Genomic DNA, 25,671 nt, shown 5'->3' with positions numbered 1-25,671 from the left:
AGTACCCTAACCATGTCCCTGGAGACCCTAGTGGAACATGCTTGTATCTCCATGATGGTCCTATACATTTGTTGAGTGGCATGTAATGACACACCATCATCAGGTGGAAGGTGGACAATAGGCCTCCACCAAGCACCCATACTAACCCTCCTGTGTGGCAGCCCTCCCACACTTTGACTATGGCTAGAATCAACTGGCACTAAAACCACAGTAGCCACACTTTCTTGATCAACTGTGTCACCATCACCCTGTTCAACATCTGAGGGCTCAATGGAATGGGAATGCATAGGCATACTGACTGTGTCTGATATAAATTTAGGGGATGTATGAGTCACAACCTCAGTGTCAGACTGAACCTCTGCACCCCCTTGCCTGTGCCTCCTTTTGGCCACCATCATCATCAGAGCCTACAGATATTCTAACATCAGGTGGTAGGAGTCTTACATTTCCATTGTCAGGATCACCTGTGATAATAAGCAAGAAACACAGGAATGAGATTATTACTTCCCTAATTATTAACCAAAATATCTAGGCAAAATGTTACAATGGTAGCACAATTGCAGATGGTAAAGGAATACAGACACTCATAGGTTCATAGGTTCGTACTAGGCTATCTGCCCTAGGGCATTTATAAGCCTAGCCAGAGTGTATGTGGCTTGTACCACCCCTTAGGATGAGAATATTATGCCCTTTTAGAGTTTAGTTTACTATGCCTCTGTCTAGTAGTGACACAGAGATGATCCCATCTCCCATCCACTCGTCGAGATTTCTCTTGAATAGAGTCAGTGAGGGGCTCTGCCTAACATGGACTGGGATTCTGTTCCAGAGTGTAGGGACCCTCTGGGTTATGAAACTTTATTTCTGTGTTGAGGTTTAAGTCACTTGTTCTCGTGGCTCTGATGGTTTTGCATTTTCTGAGGTGGAGCATGTCCATTAATTCAGGATTGGACATGGCGGCACAGATCAATGTGACTGAATAGAGCTGGAGTTTTTTCAGTCGGGCAGCATATGACATATGTTTAAGACCCTTTATCCTCTTGGTGAGGAACTTTTGGGGTCTTTCCAACTGCTGCAGGTGTCGGGTGAGATACATCCCGGGCATTGTACTCAATCATTGGCCTAATAAGAGAAGAGTACAGAGGCACAATGACCTCTCTTGATCTAGATGTGAAAACCTTCATGATAAGGTGGGCAATATAGAAGGTCTTCCTAACCACTTTGGCAATGTGAGTGTCAAATGAGAGGTTACTGTCAACCTGGGTCCCTAGGTCCCTGATTACCTCTTTGTTTTCCCAAAGGGTATGACTATACATTTTTTGGTGTTCAGCTTAAGGCCATGGCTCTGGCACCAATTATCCATTTCTATGGAGGCCTCTCTGAAGGATGTTTGTGTCCAGTTTGCAGTCATCTGTGAACTTTGTCAGCCACAATCCTCCTATGTTTGCCTGGGTCCCAGGACTGAGCCCTGTGGGACACCGCTTGTGACTGGCATAGAGTCTGACATAGCACCAGCAACTCTGACCCTGTGGGTTCTGTCCTTGCAACCCATCTTGTGACATATGGGTTTACATTTAAGCTGGTGAGTTTGTCTATGATGCCTGCAAGGTCAAGGTAGGCTGTGTGAACTACCTTACCCTCATCAATGGCCTTAGTGACTGTTTCGACAAAGCCAAATTGGGTAGGATCCAATGTCTGTAGGTCCCCAATGTCTTTGTTTATGAGTTCCATAATGATCCTCTCCATAGCTTTGCAGACCAGGCGACCACTGTTGCATCCTGTAGTAAGGCTAAGATTAAACAGCAGCCTTATGTGTGGGTTTAGTTCCTCTTGGAGTTCATGTAGCACACAGCCCTTGATGACACCCTCCTCCCACACACACACACACACACACACACACACACACACACACACACACACACACACACACACACACAAACACACACATATAGATGTGTCAGTCCCTTGTAGTGAGGATGGGCCTGGAAGAGAAGAAGCAGTGAAAGGATGGGTATTATGCATCACTATGGGGATAAAACAGGGACAGTGAGTAAAGAATGGGCTACATGCCCCTTAAGAAATAGCTCTAAAAGAAACTTGTCTGAGCCATCCCCCACTGCCTGTCTATTGCCCTACTGTCTTGTCTAACTATGAATTATCAAGAGGTCCAGATATAAATATGCATCACAAGCAGTAGCAGCCAAATTGTAATGTATTCTACAAGACACTTAATGATGCCACATGTAAACCTTCCTAGAATGTGCTCCCAGGCCACACTAGGGCTTCCAGCCACATCAGCACCAACATCAATGGCATGGTGTGAATGCTACCCTGAGTGGTCAGGATCTCTGATAGTGGACAAAAACTCCTCAATTGATGTGAGTGGTGGCTCAGTAGCAAGACCACCCCCTGCAGCCAGCTGTTCTCAAGCAACTGCAGCTTCCCTCCTCCATACAGATGAAATTATGTCAGTGGCCCGATGCCACACCTGTTTGTAATTGTGGCCATGACCACCAATGGCATTAACATTGGCCAACACCTGTTTCCAAATGTCTTTTCTGGCAGTCATATCCCCTGGCCTCTCTCATGAAGGAAGACTCCATGTTGCCTTAGAACCTGGATGATGACCTCATTCTCATCCTCACTAAAAGTTTTTTTTGGGGGGATTTTCTGGTTTGGGTGCCATAATACTATGTGACATAAAATGGAGAAGGATAAAACCTATGGATAGCACATACAAATGTGTGTTTTCCAAAAAATAATCAGGCTGCGTACCCATTTTCAACATAACGCACTTGAAACACACTTCTTATTTAGGAGAACAGAATGGTAGGTTGCCCCCCCCCCCCCCCCCATGCAACACAAATGAAAAGTTTGGACAAACTCATGAATAGCACATATAAGATGTATGTTATCAAAAAAATCAGGTTTTTTACTCATTGTCAACATAAAACTCTTGAAACTCTCTTCCCATTTAGAACAGAATTGTAGGTTGCCCACTCCCAACCTCCAACACAAACAAAAGCCTCTTGTCAAACATCCATTTTGTCAACTTTCCTGTTCTGAAGACTACAGTTTTGTCATTGATTACTGGATGGCAATTATCAATGCTAAATTGTCACAAATGTAAAGTAGAGTGCCAGTCAACGTTCACTGTGCCTACCACTGTTGTGGAGGTTGCTCTGGAACATCTGAGAAGCCTAACACCACTGTGATTCACCTGTACAACCCCTTGTATTGGAGGAAAAAGACAATAAAGTTGTCACCAATACAAGATGAAGTTGTAAAAGCAAATGGAAACAACATACAGTGCTATAAGGATAAATCTCACAAATGTAAAGCACTGCAAGAACTGCCTATACCAACAGTGAAGTATAAGAAGTGCATACAGATCAACCTGTATTTTTCTATTCCCTATATAAATACATTCCTAATGTTATAATTTAAATGTACTTGAATAAGAGAAACATACTTTAGCAAAATATGTGCTTCTTTGCAGAAAAATCTATTTTAAATAAATAGCAGTCATAATCTTCTTTATCTCAAAACAGTCTAGTTACATTCAAGTTCCCTAGCTACATGATTACCTTTTTATAGTGTAGATTCAGCCATCTGAGCACTCTGAATATGTAGATGAGATGTGAATTCATTAGAGTTGCAGAATACCAAACTTTTGGCTTTGTGTAACAGATATAAACATAGTGTAATCTCTATACCATTTTAGGTGCTAATGGCTTGCAACTGTGAATGATTAGTCTAACTGAAGCAAAGCACAATAATTCACGAACACCCTAACCTGAAGTGGGTGTGTCACTGAGGATACACTTACAAAGTGAAGAACTAACTGCAGTGAGCTATTACAAAACCAAACACCCCATATGTATATTTCTTTGGCATCAAAGCAGTTTTCTGCTTTTGCTGAAAACTGTTGTTCACTGTCTTGTATGTGTATCACATCTTGAAAGAAAAAGGAGAGGATGTGCACTAGAGATTGCATGTCTGAAAGCAAAGCAGAGATAAAGGAAGAATTCTCAGAATACAAAGGGAAGACAGAGCTGCAGTTATAAATACTGCATGATCACTCATTCCACTAAAAATGTTATCTATGCATGTATAATCAAGTGAAAATGCTCAACTGTATGAACTGTTTAATATTTGATATGAAATGTGAATTGCTTGTATGCACATTATTTGATTACTATGCAAAGTTGTGTCTATGGCAAAGACAGAGAACCCTGTACAAATGTGTTGTGTAAGTGCAATAGTGTGATAGTTCAAATCCAGAGCTGCCTAATTGCTTAACATTTGTTTCCCTTTTTTATCTTTTTTTTTGCTTTACCATGTGCATGGCACATGGCATAGCAGAAACTCAGTTCATTGTTTAAGAAAAATGTGAAAAAAGTAAAAACAATTTGATTTCAGTTCCCATATAGAATGCACACACGCTGAGTGGCATTGTGTGCCAGTCAGCACTATTGATAGTAATGACTGCAGAAATTCCACCTGTTAGTTGACTGTCTCTGTGACACAAGATGTTAATAGGTTGAGATAAAAAAGAACAGAGGTAAAGCAGGGTTGGAGTTCCACAATAGATAGTTTTAGTGAAGAGGGGTCATAATGAGTAGTTACGCAAGTAATATGTATTCGCTATTACCTTAAGCAGTACTACTTGTAGTGAGTGAATAAAGTGCCACCTTTTTGAAGAATTGCTAGTACTTGCATGAGTCATAAGTGTAACACAACTAATGATGTGTCATGGGAATGCTGAAGATTCACACGTACTCTTCCTTATTTTGTCAAATCCAGATGTCAGTTGTTTGTGTTCCATGCATCTGCAGTTATATGCTGCTAAGCAGTGGGCAAACTAGCTTACCTACTTAAGGAAAAAAGTAAAAAAAAAATAATTTGGAGATACTTCCTCCACACAAAACAGCTGTTACTCTGCATGGTTCCTGACTGGCAACACTGTTGCTGGTCACAAAATCATGCTTGTATTCATGCAAGCATGATTAGCAGCATGAATATGTGATTAGAGCTGCTGTTCATTGCACTAACATGTAAACTGCATATAGGCTTTGCGCCAAGCCTACATGGACTTTATTGAAGCCCCAGGAGAGAGTTCATAAACACTAACCTAAAGGCCTTGGGATGCTTGCCTGTTTTGCTAAATGTAAGTACTATATTGGATATGATTTCATTCATGTTATGGACATAAATATAGACATGAAATATGTTTTCATGAACTACGTGGGTAGCAAAGCTGATACTTACCTAACACAGTGTTATGTTTTTAGAATTGTAGGACTTGGAAAATGAGCATTTTTCAAATCCTGGCTCACTAACCTGAACAGATATAAAAACAAGACAACCATTACCAAAATATTTATCTTCCTTCTTGTGATGTAGTTGTCTTGGATGTGGGTGTTGTAGAGGCATGTTTTGTGTGTGTGTGCCTTTGGGTATGTGCATATGTTTGTATGAGTCTATAGAAGCATGCTCAATGCATATATCAGTTTATTTTTCTAAAGAAAAGACTAATCCAAAATTAATATTTCTTTCTAGGAAATTAATTTATTAGGGAACACACCATCCCTAAATTGACAAATCATACAAAAAAATATGTGCCATTTAGTGTACCTATAATACAAGAAAATATAGAATTATTTTTTGAATTCAGCCTGTATCATGACTAAAATATGCATCATTATTCATGAAATCATTTTGATTTTCTCTCCAGGAAAGTCGATGGCACAAACATTGAGGAAGACAACATTGAGTTGAATGAGGATGGAAGGCCAGTACAAGCTCCAAAAAGAAAACCTCCCCTGTGTGATTGTCACTGCTGTGGGTTACCTAAACGCTACCTCATTGCCATCATGAGTGGGCTAGGGTTCTGCATTTCCTTTGGTATCAGATGCAACCTCGGAGTTGCCATTGTGGAAATGGTCAACAACAACACAATTTATGTTGATGGAAAACCAGAGGTTGAGGTAAATATGTGTTCATTAGCAGTTAAACACTGGACAGTAATACTGAAATCATTCAGATTCCTCTAAAAATTAAGTTGCATTTTATATATGCGTGAAACAGTTCTCAAATTATTCTCATTATATTTGCATTTCTGTGCTCTCCTTTAATCCAAAATGAAGGCATTCTTATAATAACATGGTACTCCACTCTTTCTCTTTCTCTCTGTCTCTCAATCTCTCTCCTGTCTTCGTCTCTTTATGCGTGTATGTATGTATGCATAGATGTACATAATACACACACACACACACACACACACACACACACACACACACACACACACACACACACACACACACACACACACACATGCTCATACAGCTGCACATTATTTCATTTTTCCTACGTTTATGGAACTGTGATTTATAGTATAATGAACAGGATATGGTATATTATTGTAAAGTCTTTTGTGTTTGTGAGTATTGATAATGGTGTTCTCTTATATAGGCGCCACACATTTATAAATGTTTTAATATGCTGAGATACTGTTGGTGGTTTATTAAAACCTTTGCTTATATTTTCATTTTCATTTTAGTGATCTGATTCCCCTATAGTACCTACGTATCAAAGATTTGCAAGAGAATGTTAAGAAATTACCATTCACATCAAATTCTGCAGGTACCACCTGTCTTTTTCTAAGTCTACAGGAAAGTATATGACCTGTGTCACTCGTCCCATGTATCTCAATAAGACAATGAGGCTTAGGTGTCCGTTTAAGTAGTTTATTATACACAATCACTTTAGGATGGATGTCAGAAGCATTAAAATTAAACAAACTAGCTAATTGACTGACTACTAAACACATGCATGCTATCACTCTGGCTACTCACTCAAAATGACACTTTTGCTTGCACGTGCTCAGTACTTATATGCACATGCCCACTGATTGGAATGCTTCTTAAAGGTATATCACACACTCTGATCTACACCCCCCCCCCTCTTTACTGAGCTACATCACATTGACAATGACATTTGAATAGGCATGGAATTACACAGACAATAATAAACAAAACAACAGTCATGTCCAGGTTGCTGTGTATCTGGAGCTAGGTCTGGAAATGTAACCTGATCTTGTAATGTAATAGGACTGGGTTTAGCAACAGGAACAGTCACTGGGGAATGTTCTACTTCAGGACTCTCAGGGATACTCTCAGGAACAGGGATTGCTGACGTAATGTCCTCTGGAACAGGAACATTGGACAAGTCACTTTAAGAATTAGAGTCTTTATTACAGGCAAGATGCTGTAATACTTGCTAGGACATTGGTAATAAATGCTTCCAATTCTGCTTAAATTCCATTCCTTGTGATTCCACAATGTACAATCTTGGCTCTTGACACAAACTTTTCACAAATCCAATCCGATCAAAACCTTTTGTTGTCTGCATCCTCAGTATCTCCCCTTTTTTTAATGGGTTGAGTAATTTGCTGGCCTTATCAAAGTAGGACTTCTGGGACAAACACTTTTTTAACAGTTGGGTCTCACTGCTTTGTTGTTTTTAGCACATTTAATCAATAAATTGCTACTGATTGGTAATGTGGTTCTGGTTTGTTTCGACATGTCTCTGGGCAGGTGAGCCAAGATGATTATCACAAGAAATGTTTCTGAGATTAAGCAAGTTTAGAAAAACATTGGTATTGTCACATTTAGATCTCTCTAACAGCTGTTTTGCACTTTGAACTGCACATTCAGCCAAGCCGTTTCATGGTGGGTACTCAGGACTACTCGTTATATAAACAAAGTCCTATATTTCAGCAAATTTCTTATACTGCTGACTTCTAAACTGAACCATTGCCAGAAAATGTAGACTACCTTGGAAAGAAAAATGTCTCTTCAACTTAGTAATGACAATACTAGACATTAGGTTAGGAAGCAGGTCAATCTTGAACCAATTTTAATGAGTCTACTAACACCAAGTAATGATCATTTCTCTCAAAGATAAGTGTGGCATCAAGGTAGTTCAGGAATCTGGCTTAACTGCAGTGGTTCTTTTTGTTGATGCAGCTTTATAGTATTACAAACAGAACAAGATGAAAGTACTTTCTCAATATCTTTTGTCATAAAAGAGAAAAATACTAGTTCTCTCACCCTTCTTTTGGTAGAATCAGTTCCTGGGTGACCACAATGCAAGATCTTAATGTACTCTTGTAGTAAGGATTTTGGAACGATCACTTTTGGACCTTTCATGATGATACCATTGTCAGACAAAATCTCATCTCTGTAAGGAAAATACTGCTGCACTTCTACTGGTAAACAAGATTGTTTTGAAGGCCATCCTCAACTGATAAAGAGGTTGATCTTCTAGAGAATTGGATCTGAAGCTGTGTGGAAGAAATATTTCTCACTTCCATGACTTGAAAATCAGGTTGCTCATTCTCATGCTGTTCTGTAGTTTTCCTTGGTGATTGGGATAAGGTATCAGCAAGATAAAAAAGTTTGCTTTTTGTGTAAGCAAGACTGAAATTGTACTTTAGCAATTTGAGCATCATGCATTGCAATCTCGCAGGAGATGTGTGCACAGGCTTTCTCTCTTAATGCATAGGCTGCTGGTCTATTGTCCTGAAGAATGAATGCACTTAGACCAAAATTAGAAGCATCACAGGAAAGAGTAACTGTTTTTTCAACATCATAGTAATGTAGAGAGGGTGGACTGGCAATTTTATGTTTTAGGACATCAAATACTCTTTGGTGTTGTTCTGACCAGGACCAGGTTATATATTTGTGTGTCAGGTCTCTAAGCAGTACTGAAAGTTGGCTCAAATCTGAAATGAACTTGCCTAAATAGTTGACCATGCCATGAAAATGTAAGGATTGGCCATTGTCTGGAGCCGGCAACTCAAGAATTGTTGTTTGCTTGGAAGGATCTGCTTGTAAGTCTGAACTGGTAAATAAATGACCCACATAAGTAACTTCTTGTAGCCTGAATTTACATTTCTGAGGATTCAGCTTAAGATAAAATTCGCAAGCTCTTTCTAGAACTTTCCTGAGGTTTTGATCATGTTCGAATTCACCATTGTCTCCTACAGGAATATCCTGTACTACTATAGCACATGTTTTGCCAGAAAATATTTATTCCATTACACGTTGAAAGACTTCACTGACAGAATTTATTCCAAATGGCATTCTCAGAAATCTGTACCTTGGAAATGGCATACAAAATGTGGTTAGCAATAAAGATTATCAATCAAGTAAAATTTGCCAAAATAAACTCTTTGCATCTAAGACAGAAAAAACAGTGGCATTTGGCATAAGGGCAACAACTTCCTCAACTGTCCGCATAGGATGATAAGGCCTTTTTAATGTTTTGTTCAAATCTCTTGGATCAATATATTCTGATATCATCTGAGCTTTTTTTATGAGCTACTACCATGGAGGATATCCATTCAGTTTGTTCTTCTACTGGACAAATTGCTCCTAGCTGCAACATTCTGTCTAGTTCAGCTTTGACTCTGTTCTGCATAGCTATTGGACCTTTCCATGTTGATCTGATAACTGGGCTGACCTCTGGGTCTAACTTCATGGTATACACAACTGGGAGTTTACCTAGTTTGTCTTCACACATATCAACATACTCAGAAAAAATAGTTTGGGTGAAATTTGAGCTGTTCTCATTTAAGCTTACATGGTATACTTCTTTGTTAAATGAAAGCAGTCCCATTTTCAAACTGTCTCTGAGGCCTAATAATGACTGCACGTGTCTCTCTTGACTATGTAAAACTGCAAGTCATAGCTGTTCCCAGCAGAGTAACATGAAAGCACTACTGAGCCTTTGGTATGAATCTCTTCACCACCATAAGCAACAAGCTTTGCACACTTTGCCAAATCAAGTTGTTCTGCAGCTTTTACTCTAGTTTTTGCTGACATAACATTGCACTTTGAACCATTATCTACTCTGAGCTCTACAGTACTGCCATTAATCTGAACAGTAGAAAATATTTCATTGTTTGCCCATAAATATACTGCATTGACTGTTTCGCCAAGCACAGATGCACCATCAACATAAAAAGAAGGGCCACAGCTTTCTAATTGGTCAACCTGCCTCTTTAAATCCTCTCTTTTAATAAAAGAATGTGCCTTATTTGATTTACAAAACCTTTTGAAATTATTCCACTTATTGCAAGAATGGCACTGCTGACCAAAAGTTAAGCACCTTTCTCATTTAGGTTCATGGTTGTCATCACAATTAAGACAGTTAACTAAGAGGCTTGCTACAGGTTTTGCTGAGTCACCCCTGTTCTTTGCTGCTTGTACCCTGGCCCTTACCGAAGTTGGTCTGGGTTTCATAGAAACCACACCCTTAGGCCTGCATCTTTTATCCTCATGCTGCATACTATCTACATTAGCTTTGGAAGAAGACATGTGCATGCTTTTCTCATTTGTAAGCATATTTGTGTGCCTTTCTGTAAGCTCATATATCTGACAAATCTCAGTGGCCTTATTCAACATTAAATCACTGCCTTGAAGCAAAATCTTTCTCACTGTATCATTAATACCACACACAGTCTGTCTTTTATCAATTCATCTCTCAGGGAACTAAATCTGCACATTTTAGCCTTATTTCTCAAGTTGGTTATATATGCTGCAAAAGTTTCACCAAGATTTTGATCTCTTCTGTAAAATAAGTGCCTTTTCATCATAACATTCATTTGGGGCTTACACATTTCTCTAAATTTACATTTTAATCACTCATGGTCTTCCTGCATTTAAGCCTGTACCACAATATGACAGACTTCCCCCTCCACTGCAAATACAGTAAGTGTGTACACAAATGAATGCTATTTTTCAATGGCTTCTGAACCAACTAAATTAAGCAGAATAAATGCCTTTGTACATGTGTTTTTGTCAGAAAAACAGTCTGTATGAAAATATCATACTCTTGCTCAAACACTCTCCAATTTATTTATTTATTTTTTATTTGTTTACTGAGATAGTCCTACTGGGCTGTTAAACCTTTTTCAGCAGAGGGCCAGGTTACTTTACAATCAACATTATTATATAAAATAAAAATATACAGATAGCTGAAATAAAATTAGAAAAATAGAAAAGCAGGGCAGATTGCAATAATAGATTAATTCACGCATAGGCTGTACATAAAAAAACTCTTAGTACAATATAACAGAGCAGTACAATAATAAGAGGAAGTAACTATATTAAATAGGTGCAATTCAGTATATATTAGTAAGTTAATGATAGCTTATTTGTTTAATAAGTAGACAAAGGGGGTGTTAAAAAGGTAGTATTTGATTAAATAGTGACAATTAAATGAAAGAAAGTTATAACTCAGAGTTAGTGAGTAAAAGAAAGGATTAAAAGATTATGGGAGAGAGAAAGAAAAATATGTAGGTAACTTAGCAAGAAACGTGACTAAGTATAAATGGTATAATAAATGTTAATGATATTCAGCCGGGTTTATGACAGGAGTATAGCCATAATTTTAATAGGTGAAACTTGATAATTGTTTTAAAAATATGAGGGTTAGAAGTAGATAGTATTGACTGCAGGGTCATGTTCCATAACTTGGAGGTACTACTGGAATATTAAGAGTCACCATGGAAGTTATTAGACCTAGTGACTTGTTGAAGGAGCTTATCAAAATATCTGAGTTGTATAGTGTTGGATTGGGTTTTAAGTAGATTTTGTAGAGCTGGACATTTCTCAGGATGATATATTATCTTGTGGTCAATTGAAAGTTGAGTATATATAAGGAAATGAGGCAATTCTAGCCAATCAAGTTGCTGCAATGTAATACAGTGGTGTGTTCTAAATGGGGAATTGTTAGCAAATCTGACAATTTTCTTATAGTATACTTCAAGTTTAACAAGTTCAGTTTTCTTCAGGTTATTGAAAATAGAAGAGGCATATAGGAGGGGAGACAGTAAATTTGTGCTGGCAATGGATTGCCTGAAGAAGTCAGTGAGATAAGGTCTAGTGCTATAGATTTTAATGACAGTTGCCAGATGTTTGTCAATCTTTTCTGCTTGTTGTTTATCTGATAAATAGTCATGAAACCATTGGAGGGCAGAGGAGACTATATCAAAAGGTTTGGATAAATTAAGGAATATTGAGGAGACTAGCTGACCATTATTTCTAAAATGGTTAATGATGTCTTTAAAATGTAAAAGTGCTGTGGTTGTGCTATGGTTAGGTCAAAAACCATGTTGGGTATTAGGTGATTATTGGTGATAAGATGATTCATATGTTGAGAATGGATACACTCTTCTAATATCTTGGATAGGGGTGATAGAATTGTGATAGGTCTGTAATTAGAAAGGTTGGTGTTGGTTCCCCCTTTGTGTAGTGTTATTATGTAGGAAGTTTCCATATTTTGGGTACATGACTTTCTTTAACAGAATAATTAATAAGTATTGTTATTGGATAGGCTGTAGCTTCAGCTGCTAACTTGAGGTAGTCAGCAAGTAGCTTATTAGAAGCAAGGGTGGTAGGTTTCAGTTTGTTAAGCAATCTTCTTATTAATCTTGGTGAAACTGTTTTAAATGAAAAGTACCCAGTAGAATTATGAGGTACAGTTGGGAGTTTTAGTGGGGTAGTATTTGTTTTGGTAAGGTTTAGGATGGAGCTGGTGAAGTAGTCACTGAATTGGGTTGCAATGTTATCTTGTGCATTTATGGAAGAGGGAGTTGGGGTGACAGATTGACCTGGTTGTAATAGTCAATTTATACTTACCCAGAATTGTTTAGGGTTATTTTGGTATTTCTGTTGAGCTGTTGTATAGTATTTTTTTTTGTCATTTTTACCTTTTTTTAATCTGTTTCTAAGTTGGTGATAGTTATTTAGTGCAGATTGTTTTTAATTAGAATGATATAGTGTCCAGGCCTTATCTCTGTTTTTGAGAGGAAGTTTAGTGTCTTTTGTTAACCAAGGGCCATAATTTGCTTTAGCTCTTATGGTTCTTAGTGGTGCTTGACTATTAAGTATGTACAGGAATGTATCATTAAAATATTCAACTGCATTGTCAAGTGGGAGGAATCACAGATGAGACCAATTACAGTGTTTTAAGGTTTGTCTGAAGTTTTGAGAAGAGAAATTTCTTTTATTTCATATTTGAATATTGTGGTTTTGGGAAGATGTATATTTTGGCGAAGAAGATACATAGGTAGATCACTTAAGCTATCAGAAAAACAACCTGACTGAGTAGCAAAAGAAGGTTTATTGGTTAAGATCCAATCTAAAAGTGAGTGTCTGTTTGTATTTTTATCTACTCTAGTTTATTTTATTAACTGGGAGAAGCCATGTAAGTTATTGAAATTTATGGGATTTTCAGATGAACAGGTTGACCAATCAAGATTAAAGTCACCCAAGATAATGGTTTCTAGTGAAACAATAGCTGATATCCAGTATAAAATGTCTTCAGTTAACATTGGATCATTGCTGGGGGAATGTAAATTCCTATTATGATTATGAATTTACTGGGGTTTAATTCCAACCTAGAAAATAATATCTCCACATTATTGAACCTTGGTGGGTATGGATCTAAGTAATGAAGTTGAAGAGGGTTTTTATACATAATTGCTATACCTCCACCCCACTTACTATGCCTGTGTAATCTAAGGATGTCATAACATTGTGAAATAATCTCAGTATTACATATTTGAGGTTTAAGACAAGTTTCTGTTAAGATGGCTATATGAGGAGAGTGTAAGGAGAGATATGCATGCAGTTTATGTATTTTATTTGACAGACTCCTTAGATTCATATTTAGTAGAAGAAGATCAGATTTTGTCTGGGAGAGATTAATATTAGTATAATTATTTGTTGGTGGTGTTATACTCTGCTATAGATGATTAACGTTGGGTCCTGGGTTTGGGTGACCATTGCCACAGATCATAAATGCAGATAATACTTGTTATCAAACACAAGAGGATCAGGTTTATGAAATCCTTCTGCCATGCCAACAAATTATAGTTTAAACACAATACAGTCTTGGCCCTTATAATTATGTAGAAACATGCACACACACCAGGTACTTGTAATAATATTCAAATGCGCAATAATCTCTTTGAAAGACTGTACTTTGTGAAATTCTCTTTGAAATGACTGTACTTTATGAAATAAGTGCACACACTTGCCAACACTTTGCATACTTCTGAAACTTTGAACACCTTTAGTTAATGTGAAAAAGTAGTACATAGTGAAAAAACAAGGCCATTTCCCCTTTTTTATACATTTTATGCAATTCGGATATTGTTTCAAATGTTTTCATAATTATGTCAAATATTTTTATCAATATGTCACAGTTTTGGACATTTTGTTTAATTAACATTTAATTTTTAGTGTTTTGAATACATTGTTTTATATTTGTTGCAAGAAAAATCATTTAAGCAAGTTTTAGTACCTGGAAATCGTTTCTGACCTGTTTGTGAGTTGTTTGAGCAATAGAGATGATCCACTTGTGTATATTCCTCCATTTCTAACTGCTTGCCTCATGACTCTGGATCCCATAGTACCTGGAAATCATTTCTGACCTGTTTGTGAGTTCTTTGAGCAGTAGGGATGATCCACTTGTGTATATTCCTCCATTTCTAACTGCTTGCCTCATGACTCTGGATCCCATTCTGACACCATGTTACTTGTCTCATGCATCTCAATAAGATGATGAGACTTGGGTGTTCAGTTAAGTAGTTTATTATACGCAAACACATCAGGGTGGATAGCAGGAGCATTAAACTTAAACGAACTAACTGACTGACTACTACACACATGCATGCTATCACTCTGGCTGCTCACTCAAAATGGCACTCTTGCTTGTACATGCTCAGTACTTATATGTGCATGCCCACTAACTGGAATGCTTCTTAAAGGTATATCATACAGTCTGATCTACACCATGCACTCCAGAATAACTCCATATTGCATACAAACCTCACTTTTGGCAACAAACATTTATTTATTTTATTTATTTATTTTACATTTGTTGACCGGGCTAGTCTAACTGGATACATGTCCATTTTCAGTAGAGGCTTGGGGAGAAAAGCTCCAAGCAGCAACAATGACAAGGAAATACAATAAAGTATAATTAAAATAAAATAAAATTTGTTACAAAATTAACATTAAAAGGTAGAGGTATACAGAGTTATTTAGCAAACTTAGGCTGGAATCAAATACTATTTTTTTTTTCTTGAGAAAGAGCAGGAGGGGGCAAGAGAGATCAGTCAGGGTTGGAGCAGGGACAAAGCCAGTGGGATTTAAGATATTCTTTAAGATTCTTCTTAAAAAGTAGAGTAGAAGTAAGGTTGGAAAGTTCAGAAGGAAGATGATTCCAGCTCTTTCCTATGGTGTTTGAGAAGAGTGAGTCCCTAGCTTTGTTGGATTTAATGGAAGAGATTTGAAGTTTATTTGCTGAGCGTAGAGTTGCAAGATTTTTGTAAGGGGAGATGAGATTAGTGAGGATTGGGGTATTTCTAGGGTAGTAGAGGATCTTTTGGGTGATAACAAGTTGTTGAAAACGTAATTGGTTCTGTAGTTCTAACCATCCCAGCTGTTTGAGGTTGTGACAATGATGCGTTCTAAATGGGGTACCAGAAGCAAATCTGGTTATGTTATTATAACAGGTGGAGAGTTTGGTAAGGTTGGATTTAGAAAGATTAGTATAGATATCAGAAGCATAGAACAGGGTGGAGATTAGGTGGGTTTGGGCTATAGTATTTCTGGCTGCAGGGGTAAGGAAGGATTTGATTCTGTATAAGGTCCCTAGTTTTTTGTTTACCGTCTTTATAGTGGAATTAATATGGTCATTGTAGCTAAGGTTGTTGTCTATTGTAACACCTAGAAGACGGGTTGTAGTATCAGGGGATATGATGGTTCCATTGTTAGAGGTTACTGTGAAGTGCAGTTGAGGTGTCTTGTGAGTAGGAGAAAAAAGCAATAATTTAGTTTTCTTGGGGTTGAGAAGAAGGCAGTGTTTTGTGAACCAGTTTTCAACACTGTTAAATACTGTTTGGGTGAGGCACTGGAGAGAGGTTATGGACTTGGCTGAGCAAATTAAGGTGGAGTCATCTGCATACTGTATGCAGGTGGCTTGAGAAATACTAGTATGTAGGTCATTAGTAAATAAGGAAAATAGAAGTGGCCCTAAGATAGAACCTTGTGGTACTCCAATGTTTACAGGGAGGGAAGAAGAAATGTTCTTATTCCAGAGAACTGCTTGCTGTCTATTTTCTAAATAGGATTTAAACCATTGTATGTGGTTCTAGTGAATGGGCTTTTAGAGTGTCAATAAGTATGGGATGGTTCACCATATCAAAAGCTTTAGAAAGATCAATAAATAGAGCAGAGGAAAAGGTGTTATTGTTATGGTTTTTGTTTATAGAATCAGAGAAGGATAGCAGGGCAGTTGTTGTGCTATGGTAAGGCCTAAAACCATGTTGGCAATCTGCAAGTAGATTATTTTGTAGTAGGTGGTCAAGCAGTTGTCTTATGTATACATTTCTCCATTATCTTAGCTAATGGAGAGAGTAAGGCAATAGGCCGATAGTTGGAGAGATCAGTTGATGAGCCACCTTTGTGTAAAGGGATTATATGGGAGATCTTCCATAGAGAGGGGATTTTGCTTTCTGCAATTGTTCTATTTATAAGTATGGAGATAGGGTAGGCAATGGCTTTAGCTGCAATTTGCAGGTATTCAGCTGGAAGACAGTCAGCAGAAGGGGTGCATGGCTTGAGCTTTTGAAGGAGGTTGCAAATGAGGGATGTAGGTACAGGATGTATATGGAAGGTAGGTGAGGGGGTATTAGGTGTTATTAATGGGAGAGTGGAAGTGGATGGTAATGTGTTAGATAGGGATAGAATAGCTTCAGTAAAATAGTTGTTTTGCTGATCCTCTCCTTTGCACTGTGCCCCCTGCACTTCCCTGTTTATTGCAATAAATGTTGGTGTCATTTGTCGTGAGGAAAGGAAAAACCTTAATTACTAAACTGTATTTGAGGTTAAAGTTTCAGGCTTAGTTGGTCACGAATCCACACTCCAAAACTATTAAAAGTACATGAAGTCAAATCAATAGATGCATTTTCTCAATTCTCTCATTATAAAGTGAATATGGACAAAACAACTATCTTCCCTTTAAATATTCATTCACAATACCCAAGTGTTTTTACCCCACAATATATTAAAATTAAAGATCAACTACACTATCTTGGAATTTCTTTCTTTCAGGATGCTCATAAATACTATCGTGAGAATTTGAGTAATTTATGGTCTAACATACAAAAAGATCTGGATAGATGGGCACTACTTAAGCTTCCTTTCCTATCCAAAGTAGCTATTATAAAAATGAATATACTTCCGAGGTTACTTTATTTATTTAATGCATCCAACACATTCATTCAAAAGAAATTCTTCAAAAATGCCCAAACTGTCTTATCGAAATTTTTATGCTATCCAAAACCTGTTAAGATTAGTTATCAGAAACTAATTTACCCTAAGGAGAAAGAAAGCGTCGGACTTCCAGATCTAAGATTATATTATGAAATTAACAAATGTAGTAGACTAATTACCATTGCAGAATATAAGGAGCACCCAAATAAATGGTACCCAATCTGGGTGAAATTATATCATAATTACACTAAATCCTTACAGTTTAATCCCAGAGCTCTACCTTTTTTAAATAAAGAAAATAGGAGGACATATAAAGTAAATAAGGATCTTAAGGAACAAATTACAATTACTCAGAATCTGTTTGAGTCTCTGAATTTATTCTCTGCATTCAAGACACTTCAACCGATTCACCTCAACTCCAATCTTAAATTAAACGATATGATGATTGATCTAAATTCTTATCCACTACTGAGGGATAAGGTTGTGTTAGATTTTCTTCCTTTTAAATTAGAGTCCGCAATAAGTATGAGGGACAAATTAAATCTCCCACATAAATACACAGTTATTTTAAGAAAACTGAAAGAGTTGTGTAATAAATTCTGGGATGGATGCAATATCTTAGATTCAGATATTTCCACAACTAAAAATATTTGGGATTTGTTGCAACGGAGGAGAAAAATGATTTTGAATGTATATAAAGTCATCATCTCTATCAAATGCAGCAAAGAAGCTATTTACTCTAATTTTTGGAGTCAACAGGACCCTATGATTACCTCCACTAACATTGTACAGGCTATTCAAAAGTTCTCTAAATTTTTTCCCCTTCATAAACTAAGATATACTAATGATTCTCAATAATGCTTACTATACACCCCATATCTTAAGTAAGTTGTACCAGGACATTCCAGTAAATTGCCAGTTTTGCCCAACCCAAGAAGTAGATATCATTCACATCTTCTGGAGTTGTAAATGTTCATACAAACTTTGGTGTGCTTTAAGGGTTAAATTAGAAAAAATGGGATATGAAAAAACAACTTTATCATGGAAATTTGCACTCCTACATATTCCCCCACCAGGAATTAGAAAGAAACATATACAGCTGCTAATACCTATTTTATGTTAATTAAATATTATATTACATTACACTGGAAAAATAGAAAGTTATTATCATGGGATGGTTTTAAGCAAGTAGCTACTAAGCAATTACTTGCACACAAATATTTGTGGTATTCCATGAAGCAACTACCTTTACAGGAGGTTTTCTGGAAATCTGTATTAGACTTGATTATGACATGATATTAGGAAATTTGTATGAGTTGTATTTGTTATGATATAGATGAGACTTGTATATAGTTATTTATTTTTTTTATGTAGTTTGTATGTTCGTTCTGTGATTAAGAATTGTAAGTATATATATTTTTTTCTTTTCTTTAAAAATCAATAAAGAGAATGTTAAAAAAAAAAAAAATACATGAAGTCGTTTAAGAATCCACTGAACAACACTTTATTGGATTAATCGCTTTCATCAGGTGTTTGTCACTAGACTTCCTCCGAATCAAATAAAACCATATGAATTGACTGTTTAAATATACATCCACTTATGTCACCTCTCCTCTATGCACAACTAAAAAAGTATTACGGTACTCAAAGCTTATCATATTGACAGGCTTAGTGGGTCACTTTTTCTACATCTGTATGTTCTCCCAGAAATAAGCAAACTATGTATTGTCAGTGCTGTCCTCACTTTGCCATGCCTTCCAAGTGTTTATTTATTGATTTATTAGATTATTTGGTGGTTTGTTACTTGAGAAAAGGGTTGGGACTAATTTAAAGATCCTTTTCAGAGATTGCCTGACAGAAGGCACATCAAGAAACAGATGCAAGGAGGGATACAGTATAAGCATATTCCTGAAATTGACAAAGAAAATACAAATGCAGTACATCATTTAATAGTGCACAGTTTCGGGATTTTAATAGTATAGAGAAAAGATTTTACACATATATGAATTGAAGAAGATAAAATAAAGAGCAACTAGCAAAGACAAAAGCAAAATTGAATTAAGAAAAAGCTGGCTAGGCAGTGAGAGTAGGAGCAAAACAAATTTAATGAACTTTTAAAAAATAAAACTCATAAAAACTGGATAAGCGCTTTCATGCACATAGGTACTCATCAGATCCAACATTTAAAGGAACTCAAGCCACTGATAGCTATATATCAATGTCTAAGGTCACGGGATTTTACAATTGGCTTTATAGGGTTGACATCATTTAAACCTCTATCTTCATTTGCCCTAAACAAATGCATCTACTTTATCTCTACACATTCTGTCTGTGTTTTGATATCACCCCTCTAAATCGTGGTGGATAAATTTCCACTACCAGGAACTTAAACCAGTGATTATTCCCTGCTGTTTTGGCATGTTTGGACAATGCATTCCTTTCATCTCCTTTTGTGATACTATACACATGCTCCCTTATCCAATCTCTTAAGCATCGGTTCGTCTTACCCACATAAAAACATTTATAGATCACACAAGAATCACAGTATACAACATTCTGAGTACTACAATCCACATAGAGTCTCAGGTCATAGGCCCTACCTGTGTAGTTATATGACTGGTCAGTAGTCAACTTTAGAGAAGAAATTATTTTGGTGACTATGGATGTCACCTCACTTTTCACCTGCATTCCCAATGATGCACGCATTGAAAATATCAGGATACTCCTAGGTTGCAACCCTACATTTGATAATGGCAACGTTTACCTAATCTGTACCTTGCTTGTTCATATTTGAAGAAGAACACTACTTACAACAGACTGGGGTGGCTATGGGCACGGTTTGTACCAATAGCTACACCATTATGGTCTTAGCAGAATGGGAGACCCAGTATGTTTTTTCTGAGTTGAATGAGTTCAAAGGCTCTGTTCTTTTTTATGGTCACTATGTAGATGACCTGTTTATTGTTTGGGGGGACACAGCAGAAACTCTCTCTGAACAACTCTACAACTTTCTTCCATTTCACCTATGATTGGTCTGAGGAGTCCATTTCTATTTGGACATGATGGTATATAAGACCCTAGGAGGGCTATCCACAAAACAATTTGTTAAATCTTGTAAGACCAGTAATGTAGTATACTCCCACAGTATGCATCCCAAGCACATAAAAAAGAATGTCTTGAAGGGACAGTTCTTCAGAACGGCCAGGTTAAGCACTAGGGACATTAATATGTATGGCGCTTTTGAGACACTCACTACCAACCTTTCAGACAGAGGTTATGACAACTCAGATATTATATCTGCACAGAATGATGCAGTTATGTTAAGAGATTCTTGAACGAGACCGTACTTTAATGGACAAGATTAACAGCCCATGCTATCAACACAGAAGCCTAGTCAGCCTATACATATGAGTCTTACATACTCTAAAGACTCAGGCTCTATCTGTGGGATCGTCAAAAAACATTGGAGAGTTTTGGTTTCAGACGAGAAATGTAAGGGACTACTAGGAAGTTGTCCCTCTTTTTGTTTCAAGAATCGACCTTCACTTAAAAAAATGTTGTGTTACAAACGATTGACTAACAAGAGGAAGAGTGTAGAGAGTTTAAGGTCAAGTACACATCCCCTGCCACCATTGCAATGCCTGCAGGTACATAGACACAGATGACCACTTTGTACACCCTGACACAGGTAGGGCCTATGAACTGAGCATCTATGCAGATTGTAGTACTCAGAATGTTGTATACTGTGCTTCTTGTGTGATTTGTAAAAGTGTTTATGTGGGTAAGACGAACCAGTGCTTAAGAGACCAGATAAGGGAGCATATGTATAGAATCACAAAAGGAGATGAAAGGAATGCATTGTCCAAACATGCCAAAACAGCAGAGAATAATCACTGGTTTAAGTTCCTGGTATTGGAAATTTATCCACCACGATTTAGAGGTGGTGATATCAAAACACAGACAGAATGCGTAGAGATAATGTGGATACATTTGTTTATGGCAAATGAAGGTAGAGGTTTAAATAATGTCATCCCTATTAAGCCAATTTTAAAATCACGTGACCTTAGACATTGATATATAGCTATCAGTGGCTTGAGTTCCTTTAAATGTTGGATCTGATGTAGTACCTATGTGTATGAAAGCGCTTATCCAGTTTTTATGAGTTTTATGTTTTAAAAGTTCATTCAATTTGTTTTGCACATATATGAATTGCCCATTATCCTTTACATTAACAGTTTGCTTTCAGATGCTAAAAAGAGAAGGTACATGGGGAGAAATGCACTGCTGCATACATATGAACTATCCTTGATTTTGCAGAATTTCTCTGATTTTACAAATTATTTTTGTTCTTTTCCTTGTGGATTGAAGTGACTAAATAATGGCAGATATTTGAGTTTGTTTACTGATATATTTCAGAAAATTCATGCTAATGTAGTACGTGTTATTTAGAAACTTTATAAGTATGCAACAGCGATATCTATAATTTGTCCCTGATTTTGACCTTAATTCTCCTCATTTAGCAGCATACCCCATGCAGGCATCATAAAAAATCTATGCTTTTAAAATCAACCCAAATGTGATAAGATGGACAGCAAACTTGCTGAAGATTAGAACCCACATGGTCCTAGTTGCAGGTTGTGACCAGAGATGTCCCTTAGGGCTCTGCCCTGGGACCTCTCATTTGTGGTATTTACTTCTCAGATGTCAAAGGAAAGAGACAAGATCTCTGGCTAACATAGTTTGCAGGCAACTACAAACTAGAGGTTCTTGTTATGTAACCCTATGACATCCAAATCCTACAGAATGAACTCTACACAGTAAACTCTTGGTGTACTAAAATGGGCACAAACTGAATGCTAGAAGTATAGTATTATTACTTTTGATAGAAATCCCTCCCTATAGCATACTGTATAGATACTATCCCACTACAAAACATAAATGTAGGTAACTAGGTACTTGGAATGGCATTTCAGTCTCTCTTGACTATCACATGAAAATGGTGCCAGGAAATCCTTTTATTTAGCCCAGCTAATTGCCCAAGTAGCATCATCAAGATGTACAGAGGTAATCATTTCATTATACCCAGCATTGTATCTCACTAAACATATCAAACAATTTGAATACACCCTAAATGTTCCTAACCATAAAGATTACAGGCCCACAGTTCCTGAGCTACTAAAAGAGGTTGGAAGCTTTATCTCCCTTTACTCAGTGTCATACAGATTTTAAAAGGAAGATCTCTGCCTTGTTTATTATGTAATCAATGACACAATTGTCCTGGACCTCCTATCTGTCTGCAAACCCAATAAGTGAAGCAATACCAGAAGCATGAACCTAAATCTTTACCAAAAGACAACTAAAACACTGTGCAGGGACAGGTTATTAACCCAACATGCCCCAAATATCTGGAATAAACTTCTGCATGTTTATCAATGTGACTCACAAGCTTCATTTAAACATAAACTAGATCACTGGATGTGTATCCACAAATGTAATCTGAGATTGATTGTATAGCCCTCCTGGGGAAAGGGGGTGCTACAGGGTGTGAATGGTCATAAGACTCAGTGGCCTTGAATATCTGTGAATCTATTCATTTTTGGCTTTGTCCATGATAATTGAGCTATGAAGTTGAGAGCTATGGAGCTGATCCACTGACCAAAATCAGTTGAAGACAGAGGTGATGTCATACCTTTTATTGAGCCTATGTAGGTTACCTTTTATTGGACTAATGCAGGTTTTTATAATATAACTATTTAAGCATTCAGACTTATGAACTGATCCCTTCATTAGGAGGATGAGACATGAACAAGGAAAGGTTGCTTGATTAATAATATAACTTGGGAGTTTGATTTAACAGTGCTGTGTAAACAAAAACAATTAAACACACAAAGTAACTATTTACCTTATAATTAAAGAATTGACTATTAACCATATTAACCTTACTGTTTTATTTTCACTATAGTAAAAATCTTAGCAACTGTACCACTGACTCCTCGCTTTGTATCGCACTATACTTTACTAAATAGTTATATATCTTAGGTACTTTGTTATATCATAATGTTCCTTTAAGCTCAAGTCTCCATTACAGATTCCCAAATAGCCCATTTCTTTACTATTGAATTCTGCTTCTGATCTCTAACAGTTCTCAGTTTTGCATTTTGATCTCTTTAATCATCTTTTCACCTCTCTTGTTGATGGTCTGCCACTGGTTTTCCATTTTTTATTTATAAATTTTTAGCAACTAACAGTACTAAAGATAGCAATGCATTCACCTCTTTAATGTACATTATTTTAGACCAGCTCAAGAAAAACATCTTTATTCTGAGGTTAAATTATCTTCCAAATATAAGTCTTGTGGGGGTAAAGAAGCATTTCTGCAAACATTTCCAAGCAAAAATTCTAAATCATCTTGATTTAGTTACATATCTTTGATTAAGACATAATTCCTACTACTGATCATCTGTAGTATCTTTATTTAATCATTCAGCCCATGATAGTTTTACTTTTATACTGTATTGTCTTCTCAAGTGAAATATTGCCTTAATGTTACAGTCATACTTTTCCAGTCTGGCATTTCTTTTTGGCCTCAGTTATAAAATCTACTGCTTGTAGTTTCACAAAATTACTATTCAGCCTCTGAATACCTTCCTTATAGTATAACATAAGATTAGTATATGCAAGTTGATGTGAGTTCAATAATCCACAACATTTTCTAGCTTCATTCCATTTTATTACCTCATCTACTTTAGCCATTTGCTCCCAAAACTTCAGTTCTTTGTTCTTTCTTTTCCAAATGTTAATTACATTTTGTTTTTTATTATATATAAAATAACATATGACATGATATATATATATATATATATATATATATATGTATGGGTCTACCTGAGATGGTCGACAGGCCATATGATTGGCACTCATTTGGTCGACAGCTCATTTGGTCGACAAGCAGATTTGCACCCCTCCCCAATGTTGTGTGACCCTGCAGTTGATCTATACAGTTAGGGGGGGTGGGGGCACAGCCCCCTATATTGGGGTGTGTGGGGGGTGAAGCCCCCCACATAAAATGCTTGTCGACCAAATGAACTGTCGATCATATGGCCTGTCGACCATCTCAGGTAGACCCATATATATATATATATATATATATATATATATATATATATATATATATAATTTAACCTGTTAGCATTATTCTATTTTCCAAGATTTAACTTTCGTTAACATAAAGACTTGCTTAACATGTTTTTGCATATAAGTCTGTATATAATGCCCTTTATATTTTTTCCTAGAGCTTCCCAAATGCCCATGTATGATTGCGCTGTTACCTCATTAAGCATAATGCTTATCACGTGCTTCCATTTGGGCATATTCTATATTCCACATCCTGAATTAAATGTTAACCTAAGCTGTGGACTTATAGTATACCTCCAAATCTGGAAGCTAAAGCTCCATTCTTGCTGTGACAGTATTGTTTTTAATCAGTGTACTATTTCTCTCGTTATCCAAGGGAATCTCCTTTATTTTCTTTTTGATACTCTTCCAGAGCTGATCTCTCAGTTGATACATAAAAACCTTACATACATAGTGATCAAGCAGGACTGACATATCTTAACCACCTGTATCTTATTGTTTATGTCCATAAGTAACCATTTCCATAGCCTTGTCTTACTTATAATACTTGAGCACTTTTCACCTTTTCTTAAGCTGCAATGCTCAACATCCCATTTCAACAGATACCAAAAAAGGTATAATCTTGCCTAAATACTTACTGTGAATGTTATTCCATATCTCATTTACTTTCATTATGATGACAATTCTAATCTTCAGTTTTTAATTATCCCAATTCTTTGCAAGCTCTTTACTACTTAGGATTAAATCTAATAACATTTCAGTTAAAATTTGATCTACCCAATCATAATACAGCTTCTTTTTCTGCAGAAGTAATGTGAAAATGCCAGTGTTTTTCACAACAGACTTGCTTACAAAACTTAATTTGTATAGGTGCATAATCTAGCACTATCTCTAGATATTTTTAATTTTCAACCACTAGAGAGTATTCTTTTCATATGTAATAACTATCTAGTTATCCAAGAAACATATTTTGGGTACTAGGACATTCATTATGATAGCATTTTTTATTTCTTTGTAGAGATTCTGTGCTACTTTACATTTTGTTTGACTAAACTCCAGCAAGCTGATTGAAGGAAAACATTTAGTCTAGTTCTAAGCCATGGTATCTGTGGTGTGGGACATAGAGTGTGGAATTACCCATAGAGTCCATTATAACAAGTTATAGTGATACATTTCATTTTAT

General features: G+C 36.6%; 1 protein-coding gene across 1 annotated transcript in view; it reads left to right on the top strand.

Annotated features, from left to right (window-relative positions):
* SLC17A8 (solute carrier family 17 member 8) overlaps nucleotides 1-25,671 on the top strand; it is a 530,762-nt gene that overhangs the window by 54,836 nt on the left and 450,255 nt on the right. The window contains exon 2 of the mRNA XM_044087789.1: nucleotides 5,735-5,987. Within this exon, the coding sequence (XP_043943724.1) occupies nucleotides 5,735-5,987 (253 nt within the window). The remainder of the gene's footprint in view (nucleotides 1-5,734; nucleotides 5,988-25,671) is intronic.

Source organism: Protopterus annectens, chromosome 11.part0 (assembly GCF_019279795.1).
Source record: "Protopterus annectens isolate FY-2018-M chromosome 11.part0, PAN1.0, whole genome shotgun sequence".
NCBI classification, from domain to species: domain Eukaryota; kingdom Metazoa; phylum Chordata; order Ceratodontiformes; family Protopteridae; genus Protopterus; species Protopterus annectens.
This window is presented reverse-complemented; position numbering and strand designations above follow the sequence as displayed.